Below are 20482 nucleotides of genomic sequence, written 5' to 3' on the forward strand. Positions count from 1 at the left end.
CGTCTAATCGTTGTCGTCTTGGCTGAGCAAGGCTAAAGTTGTTCTGTTGGTGAAAATCTAATAGACGTCTAAGAATAGGCCAAAGCTAGACTAGTCATCAAATAAACAGAAATGAATGAATACACGTATAAAGTCTGCCTAATCTGTCTATTTGACGACTTGTCTAGTTTTGGCCTATTCTTAGATGTCTATTAGATTTTCACTGACAGCCCAAGTTTAGCCTTATTTTAGCCAAGCTGTCTAAGTTTTGATGTCTATTAGATGTCTTTTAAACACAAAATTGTTTGCTGTGTGATGACGTTTCTTACTAATTTACAATAAAATTTTACCTTAGAGTTTGTTTTATCATTTATTTATTCATTCATTTTCTTTTTGGCTTAGTCCCTTTATTAATCTGGGGTTGCTACAGCAGAAAGAACCACCAACTTATCCAGCATATGTTTTACGCAGCAAATGCCCATCCATATGCAACCCATCACTGGAAAACCCCCATACACACTCATTCACACACATACACCACAAACAATTTAGCTTGTGAACTTGTGAACTCCATGTGAACTTGGGGAGAACATGCAAACTCCACACAGAAATGCCAACTGACCCAGCCGACGCTTGAACCAGCGACCTTCTTGCTGTGAGGCGATGTGTTACTCACTGCGCCACCGGGAAGCCCAAGTTTGATTTATTTTTATTCATTTTAAATACATCAATAAGTCCCATGTTTTCTTAGAGTTTATTCTTATATTCAGAACAGAATTTTCATATAAAAATCAAGATAAAAGTTTCCTATTGGAATGGATTTTAATTTTGGGGATAAAAAATTTGCAGTTATAAATAAAAATGGGCTCTATGTTAATGATTTAGGCACAAAGTCTAAAGCGCATGACGCAAAAGCATTAAGGGCATGTCCGAATTCACTTTTGCTATTTTAAGACAGAGAAATACTCTGCGCCTGACGCATGGTCTAACAGGGTTGTGCCTATTCTGTTAAAGAGTTATGGGTGTGTTTTGAGCATAACTTGCATTAAAGCTATCAGAGTCTCATCTCCCATTCCCTTTAAGAGTGAATTGCGTCAGAACACTTCACTAGCGAGAAAACAGTTAAACAGACCATCAGTAGCGCAAAGATAAAGTATGAGCCACCTCTATTTGGCCTCTTTACTTTCTCTTTACTTTGCTTTTACTCTACTTCACTCCTTCACTTTTTTGGATAAGGAAACAATGTTGTACACACACCACTGAGGACATTCATTAGCCTACATATTTAATTTAATTTGTTAAGCTCAAAGTTCTAATTTCCAGCAAACACACGTCCTACTCTTATGCCCCATATGGTGATGCATACGTCTCCAAAACCTGACAGATGGACACATCTAAACTTGTTTTTATTCAAACAAATATAAATATGCATATAATAAATAATAATAATATTAGCATTATACAAATGCAAGTTATCATAAATAAACTGAAAAAAAGTTTCCGAGATGAAGGCATGGAGGTAGTGGTTTTTATATTTACGTAGAAAATAATTATTTTTGTTATGTCTTAATCCTTTATTTTTATATGTAAATATATTTTTGTATTGCTGTACATCCTGTGTGTATTAAACAATCTGTATGCGTTTTGGACCCACATAAGCGCAAAACTAACACGGTCTGCACTGGATTTTAAACCAGGTTTGATTTGGCAATGATGCAGTCTATTTTCAGTTCTTTTTAAAATAGCAACTTACCGACAGTGCGCCTTAACACACCTCCTTTTTAAACCGGAACACCCATGAGTCCACAAAGTGGCACAAATGGATTTGATATTTAACAACGTGGTGCAAAACATGGAAATTAGGGTTGGGCTGGTCTGAAAATAGCAACAAATCGCGCCAAACACGTCTCGCATCTTATAAGTTTAATATCTGACTATAAAATGTAAAAAGATTACATAAAAAAGATATATAGAAGATTTTGGAAAATAATGGTTTTAGAATATTATTTGTAGGTAATAAATAAAGCACAGTATTTTTTCAGGATGTAATACATTTATTTTCAAGCTTTTCAAAAACATTACTAAAATAAATGCAAGATGCAAAAATCTTTTTTTAATTTCATCTTGGTCACCCTTACTGACCCCACTTCAGCTTGTTCTCAAACATATGCTTGTGTCTACATGATCTAAAAGCGTATGTTTAAGAGCTCATTAATCACAGAGTTTGTGTACTCAGATGTTTTTCCTCACCTATCCTTGCGTCCTCTTGAAAGCTCTCTTACACGATGAGTGACACGTCTTTATATCTCCACAGCTGTATACATGAGCGAATGGGAGCGAAGCAAACCCAAGCCCCTGCAGCCTGCGGAAGAAGAGTCAGAATCAACAGAACCCAAAGTCCCGGAAGAGGACAAAGCAGGGGAGACGAGCGAAGAGACGTCCAGCCACCAACCTCCAGCTTCGGCAGGCGTGACCTTTGAGCTGTGTGCAGGCCTTGTGGACAAACCCAACCTCTCTCTGGAGGAGATCGCCAGGCAGGAGGTGCTGGAGGAGTGCGGCTATGATGTACCAGTCACCAAACTGAGAAAGATCACGTCATACAGGTGAGAACAGATCCATTACAATAACGAGATTTATTAAAATTTATCGGAAATTTATATATATATATATATATATATATATATATATATATATATATATATATATATTTTTTTTTTTTTTTTTTTTTTTTTTTTTTTTTTTTGAAGAGGTATCCACCATAATTTTGTGTCCATCGGTTCAGGCACCGTTTTGGCACCGGTATCGTTTTAAAAGTATTGATTTAGCACTGGTATCGATACTATATTAAAACTTCTAATGCACAATTTATTTTTTAGGATTACCTTCCAGTAAGGAAGGTCTGTCAATATGGTTAAAAACTCATTTAATTTTTTATTTCTTAAGCATAAGCAAAATCGTAATTATATTTGAATTCTAAAACAAAAACTCTACATCGAAAGCTAATGTTCCAATATATTTTTAATGTTTCTTAAGATAAATATATATTGTGTTCAATGGGTAAAATTGTGTTGTTTTTTTACCCAGACATTTAAAAACAACATATTTTAAAGCAGTAATTACTATACCGTGATACCGTAAAACCATGATATTTTAATCCAAAGGTATCACACCATCCAAATCTAATATCGGCCGCTTCCTAGGGCGTGCTCACACAATGCACCGTTGCATTGAAACAGGCCAAAGCACGCTTGTCCCATCAGTTTCGGGCTCAGGCACGTTTTGCACTCACACTACAAACCTGCCGCGCCAAAGCCCACGTAAACCGCGTTCTGGCACATCTCTTCCAACCAGGCCAGGGCCGGCCAAGTTAACCGTGCCTGAAGCTGATTCAGAGCACTCACACCTCTCAAAAGATCCAGAAAACGGGCCTTTGCACGTTTCTGATAGCATAGTGTGAGTACGCCCTTAGTTATAGGAAAAAGTACTGTATTGTCAGCTATACCCAAGAGAGCACAGTATGCCAATTAAAACCAGATCAATGGAATCATTTATATAGCGCTTTTCTAGACACTCAAATCACTCTACACATTAGGGGGAATCTCCTCATCCACCACCAGTGTGCAGCCTCCACCTGGATGCTGCGACGGTAGCCATATTGTGCCAGACTGCACAGCACACACCTTCTAATTAGCGGAGAGGAGACAGAGTGATGAAGCCAATTATGATATGGGGATGTTTAAGAGGCTGTGATGGACAGAGGCCAGTGGACAAATTTGGCCAATATGTCGGAGTTAAACCCCTACTCTTTTTGAAGGACATCCGTGGATTTTTAACGACCACAGAGAGTCAGGACCTTGTTTTAACGTCTCATCTGAAAGACAGCACTCACTAAGCAGTCTATATTCCCCTTCACTATACTGGGGCATTAGGACCCACACAGACCGCAGGTTGAGCGCCCCCTGCTGGCCTCACTAACACCACTTCCAGCAGCAACCTAGCTTGTGCATTTGGTCTCCCATCCAGGTACTGACTGGGTGTAGCCCTGCTTATATTTAGTGGGCGCCCATGTGAGAGTTGCAGAGAGCTAGCTACTGTCATTTAACACATCCAAGTGCACACACAGCTGTGAACACATCCCCGTAGCAGTGGGCAGGCATTGTTGCGCCATTCGATGGGCAGTTCGGGGTTTGGTGCCTTTCAGAAGGGAATAACCACAGTCGTGGTATTAAGGATGGTGAGAGTGTTGGTTATTCACTCCCAACATAGACAATCCCTGCAAGTGCTGAGACTTGAACCTGCAACCTTTGGATCACAAGTCCAACTGTTTAACCATTAGGCCTCAGCAGAAAGTGAAGTGAAAGTGATGTCAAATGACACATCTCGCTGAAGTCAAGTCTCAAGTTCACGGGTCAGATTTCCAGTGTCTAGTGGCATTCTAGATGTTCAATTCAATTCAGCTTTATTTGTGTAGCGCTTTTACAATGTAGATTGTGTCAAAGCAGCTTCACATAAATGGTCATAGTAACTGGAACAGTGTGGTTCAGGTTTTAGTGTTTAAGTTCAGTTTAGTTCAGTTTAGCTCAGTTCAGTGTGATTTAATCATTACTGAGAATTCAAACACTGAAGAGCAAATTCATCGATGCGTAGCTCTACCAATCCTGAACCATGCGAGGCAGTGGCGACAGCGGAGAGGGAAAAAAAACTTCACCTGATGGGAGTGAAGAAAAAAACCTTGAGGGAACCAGACTCAGTTGGGCACGACCATTTTAATTTCTCCGCTGGCCAAAAGTCTTGTGCAGAGCTTCATTCGCCATGGTTTCGGCTGGAAGATGGCCTCAGCGAAGAATCGTCTGTCCCTGGAGCGTCGCTGGAATCAGACTCATGTTCTCCACTCCCCACGACCATCAGCGCAGCAGCAGCTCAGGATATGGCCTGGTCCCGGATATGGAATCCTTGGGATCATCACGTCGCCGGTCTTGGATCCAATCAGTGACTCCGCATAATCTGAGGACCTCGGGATGAGTATCCGCAGGTGAAAATAGAGAATTAAGAGAATAATTAGCGTAGCTGCTGTTCATAGTGTATATAAGCAAGATGCAGAAGCCTGTGTGGAACCCGCTATGTGATGCATTGAGTGTATGCTTTACTAAACAGATAGGTCTTTAATCTAGTTTTGAACTGGGAGAGTGTGTCTGAGCCTCGGACATTATCAGGAAGGCTATTCCAGAGTGTAGGAGCCATGAAAGAGAAGGCTCGACCTCCTTTACTTGATTTTGCTATTCTAGGTACTACCAGAAGCCCTGAATTTTGAGATCTTAAAGAGCGAGTTGGTTTGTAACGAGACAGAAGGTTGGTTAGATAAACAGGAGCTAGATTATTTAGAGCTTTATAGGTGAGAAGTAATATTTTAAATTCAATACGAAACTTAACAGGCAGCCAGTGTAAGGAGGATAAAATTGGGGTTATATGATCATATTTTCTAGACCTGGTCAGAACTCTGGCTGCTGCATTTTGTACTAATTGAAGTTTGTTAATAGAGGATGCTGGGCAGCCAGCAAATAGAGCATTACAGTAATCCAGTCTCGAAGTCATAAAAGCATGGACTAGCTTTTCGGCATCTGAGATGGATAGCATATTTCTTAATTTAGAGATATTTCTCAGATGAAAGAAGGCAGTTTTTGTGACATGGGATATATGGTTTTTAAAAGTTAGATTGCTGTCTAATATGACACCCAGATCTTTTATAGTAGAGCTAAAGCTAACTTTGTATCCTTCTAATTGTAAATTGAGTTGCGAGATCTTCTGTGTGCAAGATTTAGGCCCAATAAGTAATAATTCTGTTTTGTCGGAGTTTAAGAGAAGAAAATTGTTGGTCATCCAGTCTTTGATGTCTTTGATACACTCAGTTAGTTTAGAAAGATGTTGTTTCCAAGTAGGAAGCAGGAATTCCGAGTTGTTTGAAAGGCTGCATATGTTAACAAAACCAAACAACATCAGTTACGTCTTCAAGTCTCAGGTACCTTTTGACAGTGTCTTTTATATATATATATATATATATATATATATATATATATATATATATATATATATATATATATATAAATTCTTTTTTGATAGCTCTCTTCCTCTTATAAGCCACAGTGATCTGCTCTGTGATCCGCACCAATTTATGTTTCTGCCCCAGATGTAAAATACAACCAAATAATCTGCAAGCTTCTGTGTGTGACTGAGCTGAATGACGTGTTTTTTTTTTGTTATTGAAAGATGTACAGTTTAACTCCCAGTTATTTCCTAAACATGAACTATAATGAACTGCTCAAATATTAAAAGAATTTTCTTTACATAATTTTTATTCAATGTTGAATACATGACAGAATCAATTAAGCACTGTATTAAATTAGCAAAAATCATTTGAAGGTCAAAATGATTGCTGAATATATCAAGTTTTGAATTCAAACCAAAAACTTCTAAATAGGTGTTTGCTAGATTTATGGTAGATGGTTATTTCTTGCAAATGGTGTTAGATGCAATGTATATTGGTGATGCCAATGACTGAAATACCAAAAGCTGCTGTGTGTACTAATAATGAATGTGGGAAAAGTAATCTGGAAATTTAGCAGCTTTCGAGTGTGAAAGTGGCTAATAATACCACAAGAAGTCTCAACTGTGATGCACCGATAATGAAACAGGTCCTGAGGTTTAGAGTATATAGGCGTAATCATTTTAATTGTTAGACATCTTTAAATGCTTGAATCTGATTGGTCAGATTATTACTATTAGCACATGTTATCACTAATATAGAATTAGAATAGAATGAAATTAAACGGCACAGCTTTGAGTTATTATTATTATTAATTTTTTTGTTTTTTACTTTGATGATTTTAAGAAAATGCTATCAGCATATTGGAAAATGTTCAGTTTGCATGCACACCAATACACTGATAAGTCCCAAAAATGACCTTATTAAAATGATACTGCTGTCCTGGTTTACATGAAAACCAGCAACCTGGCAATACAAGTAGATCACATCTACACAAGTTAATTAATACATCCGATAACATTGTGATGTCAAAATGTCATTATTTGCATATTTAGCTTGCTTCCTCTGTTAAGTTAATCATGAAAAACTGAAAAAGATTATTACAGTATGTCAGCTGGAAACTTAAAGGCCATTTTGGTTAGGGCACTTCTCCACAGAAGCAGTTTTTTGAGAGCTGGTCAATTCATTTTAACTTTTGTTGTCAATGGAAGTGCCTTGTTTTTTTTAAAGGCAGCAGCATAACGAGGCACTGGGCATGCATTTAACTTAAAGTGTTTAGCACTCAGTGTTTTTTTAATGCTCCAACTGTTGGAAAAGCTCTCACAGCTGAGCATTTTTAATAGAGTGTTTACTGGAGCCATGCTAGGGTAGCAAAGTTCCACCAAAACCTCCATTATTACACCAGAATGAGAGTATAGTCCCTAGTCATAATGGGCCAAAAAAAATATTTGATTTCTACTATTGGTATCGGGAGATAAATGTGTCTGGAAAATTATTTAAAGTCTTTTATTTATCATGAATAGCGCAGATGTGATTGCGTCTAAATGTTCTGATTTGCAGGAGAAGACGTCTCGCATCTCTTTGCGGCAATTTTCCTTCTGTGTTCACACAAAGCAGCATTCTGGCAAATTACCGGTAATGTTACAACTTCTCTTTCTGGTAAATTGCTGGAACGAATTTACCGGTATTTTCAAAAAGGGCCTGTTCACGCATTATCCCTTACTGGCTTAAAAGCTTTAAATATGAAAATTATGAAAATTATTTTTAGAAATGTTTGAGCAAGATTCTGATGATATAATCTGATTCAATCATTTATGCAAAGTATTTAAATTAAGTATTACTTTAAGAACATACATTTAAACACTTAGTAAAGTAATGATGTTGAAAATTTAATTAAATTTTCATTTCAAATTTCAGCCTTTACATCTCAGGAAAAAATAAAATAGTAATTTGTTTAAATGTAGAAAACTATCATTTTAAATTTTAATATTTCTTAAAATTACTGTAAATGAAAACAGTTAAACCCCTTTTGAACACTATATGGAGAATGTTTTTGAGTATGCAATGTTTAAATGTTTGGTTAGATGCACTCTGTCATGAATGACACACATTTTGTCACTTGTTTCCCAATTTAATATTTAACTTTCATATCCTCTATTACCAGCCAAACAGGTAATGATCCTCAGATAAAGTATTCAGGGGTTAAATAGAAAGAAAGACAGAAAGAAAGAAAGAAAGAAAGAAAGACAGAAAGAAAGAAAGAAAGAAAGAAAGAAAGAAAGAAAGAAAGAAAGAAGGAAAGAAAGTGCTGCATTGTGCTCTTATCAGTCTTAATTGTAGAGGGTGTCATAAAGTCATACCATGTCACACCTGCTAGATTCACATACGTTGGTGTGTGTGCATGTTTGTGTGCGTGAGCCTACAACATCTGCCTGTTGCTGTGGATAGTGACCTGTGCCACAGACATCTCTGGTTGTGAGATGTGAGACGCACCTGCCGTCTGCGCTATCATAAACACCTGTGGACCTTACACTGCACCTGCTGCCTTATTTGCAGAGGACATGAAGGAATGCAGAGCGATGGTAATTTACTTCAGTTTTATTGTCAGACTGAGAATTTTTGGCCCTGTTTACAATGGAATTAAGATGCCTTTTGGTAGATCAGATCACAATGAGATGAGAAACACATTTACACCTGGTGTTTTAATCCGTCTTCGCAAGACTAGACTTAACACTGTGGGTTTATGTTAATATCAGGAATGGTAAGAAAGCATTGTGATGCTTTTTATTTTAAGTTGTTTAAATTCTATTACTGTTTTATTCATGTTTTTACATTCAGTTGGAATGCTTACATTATGACTAAGGTTTGTGTTATATATATATATATATATATATATATATATATATATATATATATATATATATATATATATATATATATATATATATGTATATATATACATATATATATATATATATATATATATATATATATATATATATGTATATATATACATATATATATATATATATATATATATATATATATATATATATATATATATATATATATATATATATATATATATATACATATATACTCTAATGTTGTGTGTCCAGGCTCTTTTTGAAAATACCGCTAAATTCGTTCTGTCAATTTTCCAGAAAAATGTGAACACAGAAGGAAAATTGCCAGCAAGAGCGTGTTCACGATTGTAACATGCTTACTTGAGACGTCTACTCCAGCCAATCATTCAGAGACATCCACATCTGCGCTGTTTATGAAAATAAAAGCCTTTGAATATTTTTCCAGACACATTTAGCTGCTTGATGTTAGTCAGCTAATGTTTCTATGTTCCTTCTTTATGCCTACTGTGTGAACAATTATAGATAAAATTATTATACTAAACTACTGTTTGTTTACCTTCAAGCTCTGCTTCAGTTGCTTGACGTATGTGCATATGGAGTGCTCCGGTGAGCGCCAGCACACACACACATCTTATGTACATCTTGACATGCAAAAGTGTTCCTCCATATCTTTTCTTTGAAGTTGTTCACAATACTTATCCATCCACAGAATTTGTAATGTCAGCAATCGTGTCAAACATTTAGCTGCGGTTTGGCATCTGTCTTTGGATGTCTCTGGGACAAAGCAGCTGCATGAATGCTAAAGCTTTAAATAAAAGTGAAACCATCAATAAAAGCCTGACCCCTTCTATGTTTACAAATACAAACGCAGCCGTTTAGAGGTCATTTCTGGTTAATGATGTCAGAATTTACTGTTATTTTAGAATGGATGTGTGAATTGTCTTTTCTGGAAAAATTCCAGAACATCCTTGCTTGTGTGAACAGCTTTTTAAAAAAACTTACCGGTGAAGCCTTTCTGAAAAATTTTCCGGATACTTACCGATATCGATGTGTGAACGGGGCTAGTGTGGCATTTTATGTTTTTGCTATATCGTCATAAATATTCGTTCATTCGTTCATTTTACTTCAGCTTAGTCCCTTGTTCATCAGGGGTCGCCACAGTGGAATGAACCACCAACTATTACAGCATATGTTTTTACGCAGCAGATGCCTTTCCAGCTGCAACCCAGTACTGGCAAACACCCATACATTTTCATACACATTTATACACAACCAATTTAGTTTATTCAACTCACTTATAGTGCATGTCTTTGGACTGTGGGGGAAAACTTGTGCCCCTGTAAGAAACCTACGTTAACACGATGAGAACATGCATACTCCACACAGAAAGACCTTGCTGTGAGGCAACAGTGCCAACATCATACATATTTTTATCACAAATATTCTTGAAATGAGTTGTAAGGCTGTACATCACCCACCTCTGTCCCATAAATTTGCTCCAACAGAGAGGATTATTGATACATTGTGAAAGTGAAATTGTTAAAAGGCTTAATACAAAACATAGCCTCAAGGGAGGGCTTCAGAATTGTTAATCTGTCATATCTTGTCTCCGTTCCTCAGAAGTGGGCGTCAGTGCAGACCCCATTCTTCATTTGTGACAGACACAGTGGAGTCCTTAAACATTTGTCCTCTCAGATGTACAGTCATATTTTGAAACACTCGATGTGGTTAGTTTCAGCTCATTTGAGAAGCTGATTGCTGGGCTTGTTCCATTTTTGCCTCCTCAGGCCACCATCCATCACTTGGATGGTGTGTAGGCATAACAGCCTTGTAATTTTCTTGCATATTTCATAAGCCCATTTGAAGAAAAAATCTCCAAAATACTTGGAAACAAAGAAAGCTTTCCATCTCTGTAGTGCTGTGAGGCTGTCAGGGAGATTTCCATAGTGATGTCTCCATGACAGAGTCTCAGGTGAGGGAACGCCTTAGTCACTCCGGCGCCTTTCACATGCTGCTGTGTTCTTGTCCTGTAAGGGATGAGATGTGGATGCACAGTATTTGGAAAAAAAACTGCCATTTCTAGATTCTGTTTTTTTCTGCAATATATATTTACAAGAAGCATTGAATGGTACACTGTACTAAAAAAGTCTTGTTTCTAGTCTAAATTTCTACACATTTTGTAGTTATAATCTAAAAAATATGGTCTTGTTTTTAGAAATAGTGTGTCAATATGGATGCCTCTAATAATCCTCTAGCACCGGTGCTCCCAACTTCAAATATTTAGGAGCACCAGAAAAAATGTAGGAGCACCTATCAAAAATCAATTAGCACCACTGCAAATTGTATGTTAGGGGTTTATTGTATTTGAAAACAACATAAATTAGGACTAACAAAAAACAGAAACAACTATCTAATGCTGTGATGACTTATTGATATTTGTGCAATAATTTCAAAATAATGTGTAGTAATTATAAAATATTAATGATTATGACGAAAATGACAATAATACTAACAATTAATAACAACTCTCAGGATCATACTGCCTTGAATGTGCTTAAATGTGAGTTATGTGCTTTAAAAATTCCTACTGTTACATCATGAAAATAAATTTAGGGTTTGCATCAAACACAAATGAAGCATTGCAGTAAGAAATATTTATTTTGCATTATTGTTTATGTATGCATATTAATTTAATAAATACTATTTTTGCTACAAAACAAACAAAAGATTATAATAAATCATTCAATTCAACGCTGAGAGCTGCAAAGCAGTCATCAGTAATAAATAGAAAAATAATAAACATCTCAAGAAAGAATGGACAAAAGAAAGGAAGAAAAGTCTCACTTCTACCACGCTTTAAATGTTTATTTATGCTCAGTCTCGTTATGCGCTGATTTCTATTTTTGTATGTTGGTGTAAAGCAGGCGAGTTAGCCGACCAAATATATAAGGGGGGGTAAAGCAGGATTCTCCCGATGACCACTGGTGCAATACTGTTCTTTGTTATGAGCCGCATCAGTTTAACTTAGTAAAAGTGAGATTCTTTCGCGATACAGTGTTACATTTTACATCTAGCGAACATTTGCGCTGAACACGCAGTAAATGCAGCACATCGAGATTCAGTGTACTTTTCACTCTTCAGTCTCTGCATTCCCTGCGATCACAAAAGCTCCCTGTCGACTGACAGTGGAAAGTCTTGAGTGATTGACAGCTAATATGAACCAATATAGCGGCAGGGAAGAGCGATTCAGCACGTTTTTAGAAATCATCAAAACAGGTCGCACTTCAACCATTATATGCAGTCGCACAAAAGCTCCCAAATATATTATGAAGTAGCAAAGCTTAAATTTCGGGCGCATATGCGATCAAAATGGTTGCAGTTTCTAGTCCGGCATGCTGTAAATGCACAGTACAGTTACAAGCTTATTACCACATAATAGCGTTATGATAACATAATATATGCCTTAAGGGATTTCCAGAAGATAACATACATTAGGGTGACGTGTGCAGGTATTGTAGTTGTAATTGATTTCTTAGGGGTACATTTTTAAGCCCTGGCTTCCCCTTCACACTCTGTTTCAAGGGCCAAGGGGAAGGGGTAGTTTTTTTTCTTTTGCTTTTTGCAAAATAAAAAACTCTGATGACCCTAAAGTGCATATGTGAAGTTTCAGCTCAATAAACCACACAATTATTGTTCTATAAATCTTTGAAACTGCCTCTTTAAAGGCTTTGAGCCAAATTACGTCATTTTGGTGACTGTTGCTTTAAATTCAAATGATTGTGTTCCCAGCTCTCTTTTCGAAAAAGGTTGGCGCTAAAAAAGCCTATGTGGCACCATAGCAGCTGATTCAGAACTCTAATGGCGAATGGCTGCTTCTCACTTAGGTCTGTCTATGCTAATGATGTACAAAGGGAGAATGTCAATCAAAGTGTTTTGTTAGAGGCTGTATTTACACACAACTGTGTTTAAATTCTTATAAAGGGGATTTTTTCACAATAGGTGCTGATATGTACCTCAGTATGTTATAACTTATTACAAAGTATTTTTTAAACCATTTCAAATGTTAACATGTTTTTAAATAAAAACAATTATTTAGTAAACAACAATTTTAGCATAAATCATGTAAAAACTGTATTAGCATTATTATTTGTTCAACCAAAATGTGTAATCTCTGGCTAAAAGTATATAATAAAAATAGGATTGTATCAGTTTTACCAGCAATGAACTATGAATAAACCAATGGATTCCTTTCGATACACTTTTAGCCAAGGATAAGTGAATTAAAAGAAACCCATTGGTTTATTCATAGTTCGTTGCTAGTGAAACTGTTGCAATCCTATGTTTATTATGGAGTGTTCTGAGTCTTTTGTTCTTCTCTCCTCCACAGGTCAGGAGTGGGAGTCACTGGATCCAAGCAGACCATGTTTTACGCCGAGGTGTCCGAAGAGAACCGCGTCGGAGAGGGAGGAGGTAAACCTCAAGAGGGTGAACTGATCGAGGTGGTTAAAGTTCCCCTTCACGAAGCCATGACCTTCGCCTTTGACGAGAGCATCCCGAAAACAATGGGAGTCATTTTCAGCTTCATCTGGTTCCACAGCAACATGTCGCCGAAGTACAAGATCTCCACCAACGTGTAACGTAACAGTTCCAAGCCATCCACAAGTCATTACATACATTTTTATATATATATAGTAATCAAAATGGTCACTAACTGTTAATTTTTTTTTGTTATTTCTTACACTCTTATCTGTTTATTGTGGTTTTAGCTATTGTCTTATTTCAAAATGAAGCAGCACTTGTGTGCGATCCCCGTCAGCTAACCGTAGAGCTGAAGAGGTTCATTGTGCGTTTGTTTTGTGTAACTGATTGCTTTGTTTTTGACATGTCAGGAATTTCAGCCAGCCATTTAAAATCACACCACGGCCCTTAAAGACTTTGTAATGGTGATCTATTCCATGCTAACAGTGTTGATACCATCAGAAAGACAGTGAGCACGTTTACATGCACACCAATACTATGGAAAGTCCAAAATCAGCTTATTGAAATAACACGTTTTCCTGGTTTTAATTTTAAACAGTAACCTAGCAAAACAGATACATCACATTTACAGGACTGTATTATTATATTAGGTCATTTACTCAAACGATTACATCAGAAATATTAAGATGTGTAGGTCTGACTCTTAAGTATTCTACTTTGACATTAAACAAAGCATAAAGCTTAAAAAATCTAATGATTATGAACCCAGCCTACTTAAATATAATCATTTATTTTCATATTGACAAGCATTTTACCCTCCAATTTTTGGATTTTTTGGATCAAGAGTCACCCAATATACTTAACAGCAGCTTATTTTTCAATATTGCTTGATGTAATTTCAAACCAAACAGGCAAAAACCTACTTCATTTTCAGATTGTTACTGGCGTTTGAAAAAGATTATGTAAAAAGTTTGCTTCAGCCTGTAAACACATTGAAGCTATCATTGGTCTTTGTCGATAATGTTATAGGTAAGTTGTAAGTCGGTTGTTATTTTTTAATACTCTAAAGCTGCTTTCATTGTAGCAAACGAATAAACTAAATTGCTGCTGCTTTCTTAACTGCTGTTTTCTCACAGTTGTCATCTTTCATGGTTGTGTGTTTATTTGTATTTTTGGAAGGAAAGCACACAGCACATGTTTTCATATTTGTCTAAATGCTGCTCTCAGCAGTGTGAGAGCCGTCAGAACAGAAAATCACTGCTCATATTTTTCGAACACAACTCTGAACGAAAACAAGGCCTTTAAAATCAAAATTAAAACTTTTATTTTGCTAGTGAACATTGTTATTCTTTACAAATTGTCCATGCAAGTTGATCCAGTGAAAAAAAGTTTGTTTTGGTAACCTCCACCTAATGTCTGACCATTTAATTTTACGTTGGAGTGTCGATCCTTATCTGTTGACGTCAGTTTAAAGGTTTCATCTACAGTTATCTTAACCTTGCCCCTCTTACCTTTCATTTTCTGTAAATTAATGATGTGCACCTATTAGGCATGGGCCGGATACGATTGTGACAATATGATAACCTTGGATAAAAATATCACGGTTTCACAGTATTGTGATTACTGCTCTAAAATATATTCTTTTTAAATGTCTGGGTAAAAAAACAACAACTTTTTTTTCCACTTTGAACACAACATATGTTATTTTGAGAAACATTTGTAATATTTTGGACCAGTAAACATGTCAGGCTAAATCCTTCAAATGAATCATTGACTTCTGCTGTTTTCATTAGTTTCAAAAACACAGATTTCTTTACAATTTTAAACAACATCTTTAGATATCTTTTCTGCTGAAGATACTGTTGTCCTAAAAAAAAATAAAGACAAAACATTGTACATATATCGTAGAAACGGTATAACAGGAAACCTTGACTTTTCCAAACCGCGGTATACCTTGAAAACGATTATCATCCCATGCCTAACCCCTATTCAATATTCTGTTTCAATTGGCCGTACATCAACATTCTGAAATAAATGTCTCAAAAACTTCTGGTTCAAGCTGACTTTTAACAAAAAATTTTTTTTGGCCATTTAGCCAAATTTTTATTATGAAAATACAGTCATTTCAAAAGAAATTTGCTTTGAAATGCTGTTTTTACATAAAGGCCTGCTTGGTTTGAAAGTCTGTGAAGCAGTGTATCGCACTATATATCAGTTTGCTATGGAAAACGAACGTCTTTTCTCATAAACTTTTTCATAATATTACTTTAAAGTCGCTTTCATGTCTCATAGCCAGACATGCACACTGACAGAACTCTTTATAGGGTGATTATAAATCTTACACCTCATCATAGGTTTAAGTTATTTGTGACCTTACTGCAATATTTGACACTTCACTAATCCGCTTGTTAATTCCTGATGTATCAGTGACATATGAAACAGTCCGCTACTCATTTGAATTGAGAAAATATTCGTATATGACCACTTTTTTTGTCATATCATCACACATATAATGATTTTATTATATAAAATCATAATGTACACACTCTGGACTTTTTGCATCACAGACATCAATATTTTAACAATTTATGAAAAAGTAATCACTTTCTGGCCATCGGATATTAGGCATGGATATATACATATTGCGATCTTGATTTTCGAAAGTATTACATCGATTTGTAAACATTTACTATTACCCTTTGTTGAGTCTCCCCATACAGTTTGACAAAGCGATTGCACCCGGAAGCGGCTTCGTGTGACGTCACACTTAACAAGCGAATAGATGACAACAAAAAAGGGACAATCACCAAATTACAGTACATCACTTTTGACTTGCTTCAAACCAAGAAGGGTTGATTCAGCATGTTTAGTCGGCAAAAGCAACTTCCAATCAACACCAGCAGCGTAAATACACTGATCCAGCAAAACATGACTGTCTGTTGGCATCTTTCAGTGTGATGTCAATTAGCCCAGAAACAAAAACAGCATTGTCATGCCTCGTCACAGTATTTAGGTAAAGAATGTGCATGTAAACGCACTCACTCATTGTTGAGATTGAAGCTGTACGCTGTTTGAGAAAGTCTGACTTCTAGCCATATTCCACCCATTTTACAGTCAGGCCATTTTCAAGGAACAGCATCCATTTTTGAAATAAGCAAGTAAATAATATTAACGTCAACAATCCACTGGCAGCTACCCGAACGATAGCCACTTCTTGAAAACAATCACTGACAAAGAACAACAAATACGCTCTCGCATATATCTCAGGTCCAAAGCTGACTTTGGGACATTCAGGGTTAGTGATGATGCTGAAATATACTGAGGTGTTTTGTATTGTCGCTTAATATTATGTTTATTCTGAGTGTGTTTTGCACAATTTATAAAATATCTGCTACACAGAACCTAAAGTATGAGTACAGTGCTAGTACTGCAGGTTTAAAGCTGCTTTGCCATAATCGTCATAACTATAACAACATTCTGAATTCTTGCAGAATGTTTGGAAAATGTTAGGGGTGCATGAGCTTGCCTGCTGAAGTAGAACGAATATATTTATAATATACCATAGTATCAGAAGACCTCCTGAAGTCACAGGAACTAAAATAGTGACGTTCTAAAATCTCTTAAATAGAATACTTGAATTACTGTTGCGGTTTACTGTAGGAATATACAGTGGAGATCAAAATTAGAGAACTTTTTTAGAGAAAGATGTGTTGGGTTTTTTTAAGCACAAATAATACAATCTTCATTGTTCAAAATTTGAAGGTATTTTGGTTTTGGTAATACTATGCTAGTTAAACATTTTTTTTTTTACAAAATAATTAAGCCACTTAAACGAGACACATTTATTTTGTGGAAAAAAGTGATCAGTATTTGAGATCAGCTATGATTTTAGCACAAAGAAAGATTACAACTAATATCTCTGAAGGTTATAGCAGTCAACTAGAAAATGTACTATTTAGAGTCCAACTGATGATCGATTTTAGCTGCAGTGTTAAACCATCTTACCACTAAGGTTCTCTGGATAATCCTGTCCTCTATTGCAAGTCCCACCTATGCTAATGGCAGCTAAAATTTGTCTAATAATTTCAACACAGGCTCATTGGAAAAACATGCTTAAGCCTATACTTTTGTGAATGAATATGAATATAAACATACTTTTGACTGCAGTTTTGTATAAAAAAAAAAAAAGTTATGTTATTACCAGGGCTTAATTTGTGCCGGAACATGCCGGATCTGGAACCTCATTTTACCGATCCTCCATCTCAACCGCCCTCTTCCCCAGTCCGCTGTTTACTTTTACGTTCATCCGCGACTCCCCCAACACTCTTCACTTTCATGTCCGCCTTCCCCCTCCCGCATTTCACTTTCATCCGCAACCCCCCCCGGTCTCCACTTTCGTGCGCAAGACCTATACATCCTAGAGTAAAATGCAGTAGCCGTTAGCCGGATCTGTTCCTGGGACCTTGCTGTTCACAAATTAAGCACTGGGTATGACGACAGCAACTTTTGTTTCTTTTTACGCTTATGATATTTACAGGGACATATTATCAATAAAAAATGACTATTTGTGTGCAGTTCTTTGCACAATACCAAATATACAGTATTTTATAAAACAACTTAATGAGTTCTATGATTTGTAAACAATTAAGTTGTTTCACCTTTCTATCTCAATATAGATAACTTCTCTTGCATGGTCAGTTTGCTCGGTAGCAAACAATGCGCATTGTTGTACTTGTGATGTAGAGTGCTTGAGTCCACTGATGCATAGTTTCACAAAAGAGATAAAAACAATGTAAAATAAGGGTAAACCTATGTGGTCACAGTGCACTTTTTACCAATGTTTGCTTCTGAAAACACTATTGGTTGGGTTTAGGTCAGCGGTTCACTAGGTGATTTATTTGACTAGCCTTGTCTTCTTATGAAGGTGTACAAGGACATGTATATGAAATGTATAACAAAACGTACCATAAGTAATAGCGCTGTATGATTAATCAAATATGATTTTCATGTGCATTTTGTCAGTAAAACCGACTGACTGTAATCAGCAGCAAATCTCCAGCACCTGCTTTCAGATGGAGCAGTATTTACTACACTGTAGTTTACTGACAAGCTGTTTGGCACGATTCTCAAATTAAAGATAAATCATTCTGTGATCTGAGAGCTGCTCGTGTTGTTTCTCTGCAATCTATGGCTCTGTGTTAACAAAAAAAACACGTATTAAATAAAAAATTTGTTGCACCAAATTTATTGCAAACTTATCAAATGTTTGAAATGAAACGTTTCGAGAGATGATTTTGTTGCAGTTTATATACTAGTCACATTAAATTAATGAAAGCAGTCAAATACTTTGCTTTTTTGTGGCATATTTGCAGTACTGTATATGAGAGCGTACTCTGGCCTTCGGAGATTTTCTACTGAACACAGAGCTGTGTTGAGCTCCGTGCAGCTTTTGCTAAATTACAACCTAAATTTCATTCCAATTAATAGTGACGCTATTAAAGATGCTGTAGCTGATTGTCTTCAGAAACATTTTTTGTTGTGCTGGTTAAAAGTCTTCACATTCCAATAGTAATGATAAACGTAAATTATCTAAATGTGTTTAAATGTATTTTTATATTTTGGGAAAAGCATAAAACTTAATTCCGATAAGTAGCCCAAACTGTCTGTCAGCAAATGCAGATTTGAACAACTGGGCAGCCGTTTATATGCAACTCCGCCGAAAGAGAGAGAGAGAGCGAGATCGAGAAGCCGCATGCGATCGGTAAAATTATGCTGAATCAAAACTTTTTTAAAACCTGAATCAATATTGGAGTTACCTTTGCACGCTGGAGAAAGGATGATATCATGGCTGAAGGATTTCTCTGTTCTGTTTTAAAATTGTTTTAGCTTCACGCAAAGCCGATGTAACGTTAGATGTTATTGATACAAATGGGTTATTTTTGCACAGAAGTGTTGTTCAGCCACTAAAATGTTCCAGTAAAAGATTGATAAGACTACTTTCATTTTCATAAGGACCTTTTACAGCATTGATAATGTAGATTTTAATTAGTTTAACAACAAAACACAAGTAAATAGCGCTCCTCCGCCTAGTCTCCCCCTATATTGTTAACCACGCTACTCTGATTATTCGCTCTGAAATAGCATGTCAGTTTGGCTTAGTAATGAGTTTAGTTTCTGCACGCCGCCGGACAAGCACTAGACGCTTTTAACACGAGAGAGTTTTTTTGCTGTCATCTGTAAGGTGCGCGTGCTCCTGTTTCAGGAGGCGTGGCTCTGGACGGCAGGGGAGGGACTGTGATTCATAGATTTATTCTAAGCTGTTCGCATTGTGGAAGATCACCTACTGCACCTTTAAGTAATGTATTTCAGATTGGTAAAAATGTAGAAGGTGCCCTCTACTGGATTTGTCATCTAAAGCGAACAACAAAACGTATTTTACATTTCACAATGATGTAGTTCAAGGCACATATTTCCAATGAGCCTGCCTGGGTTGGATACTTGAGGAAATTGACATCAGTTCCAGATTAACGGCAATAACTAATATCTAAAGGTTTCTCTGATCAGTGTTTTTTTTTCGAATATTGTATTTTAACCTGTATATACACTGTGTTTAAGAATATATTTACCTCATAAAAGGCTCTTTTACTCCTGTTTGTATAACTTCAGTTAGGACTAAGCCATCATCTTAAAGTTTGGGAAATTGTAAGTTCATTTTGATCTCAACTGTATAGATGAATGACTTTAAATGCTTGAAAATAATCAATATACTCTCAGTATTCTTCACCATACCTCCACGATTTGCGAGGCTGCTTGTGAACACTGAATTGAGCTTAAGTTTCTAAATCAAGATTCTCGCTCTGCTGTAGATTCTAGTTTACTCGCAATCAATCACTGATTTTTTTTCTTTCTTTATTGTTGCTCTAGTTATTTTGTGGAGGATAATGAAGTGCACAAACATTTTTAACACTATCCTTGTTCGTGTCATAAAAGAAAGCACCGCCACCTTTTAATAAAACGTCAGCCGTTTGGATCTGACTGTAAGGCGTTTCCTCTGTTCTATCACTGTACTCTGTGGTCTATATTCTCTTGTGATTTGAGTGTTTTAACTTTATCAGTA

The 20482-nt window shown here is 36.3% G+C and overlaps 1 protein-coding gene across 1 annotated transcript in view; it reads left to right on the forward strand.

Moving 5' to 3' along the window:
• nudt14 (nudix (nucleoside diphosphate linked moiety X)-type motif 14) overlaps positions 1-13523 on the forward strand; it is a 72590-nt gene extending 59067 nt beyond the window's left edge. Inside the window, exons 4-5 of the mRNA NM_001044888.1 lie at positions 2294-2582; positions 13274-13523. Coding sequence (NP_001038353.1) covers positions 2294-2582; positions 13274-13523 — 539 coding nt within the window. The remainder of the gene's footprint in view (positions 1-2293; positions 2583-13273) is intronic.
• The last annotated feature ends 6959 nt before the right edge of the window (positions 13524-20482 follow it).

This window comes from Danio rerio, chromosome 20, assembly GCF_049306965.1.
Source record: "Danio rerio strain Tuebingen ecotype United States chromosome 20, GRCz12tu, whole genome shotgun sequence".
Classification (NCBI taxonomy): domain Eukaryota; kingdom Metazoa; phylum Chordata; class Actinopteri; order Cypriniformes; family Danionidae; genus Danio; species Danio rerio.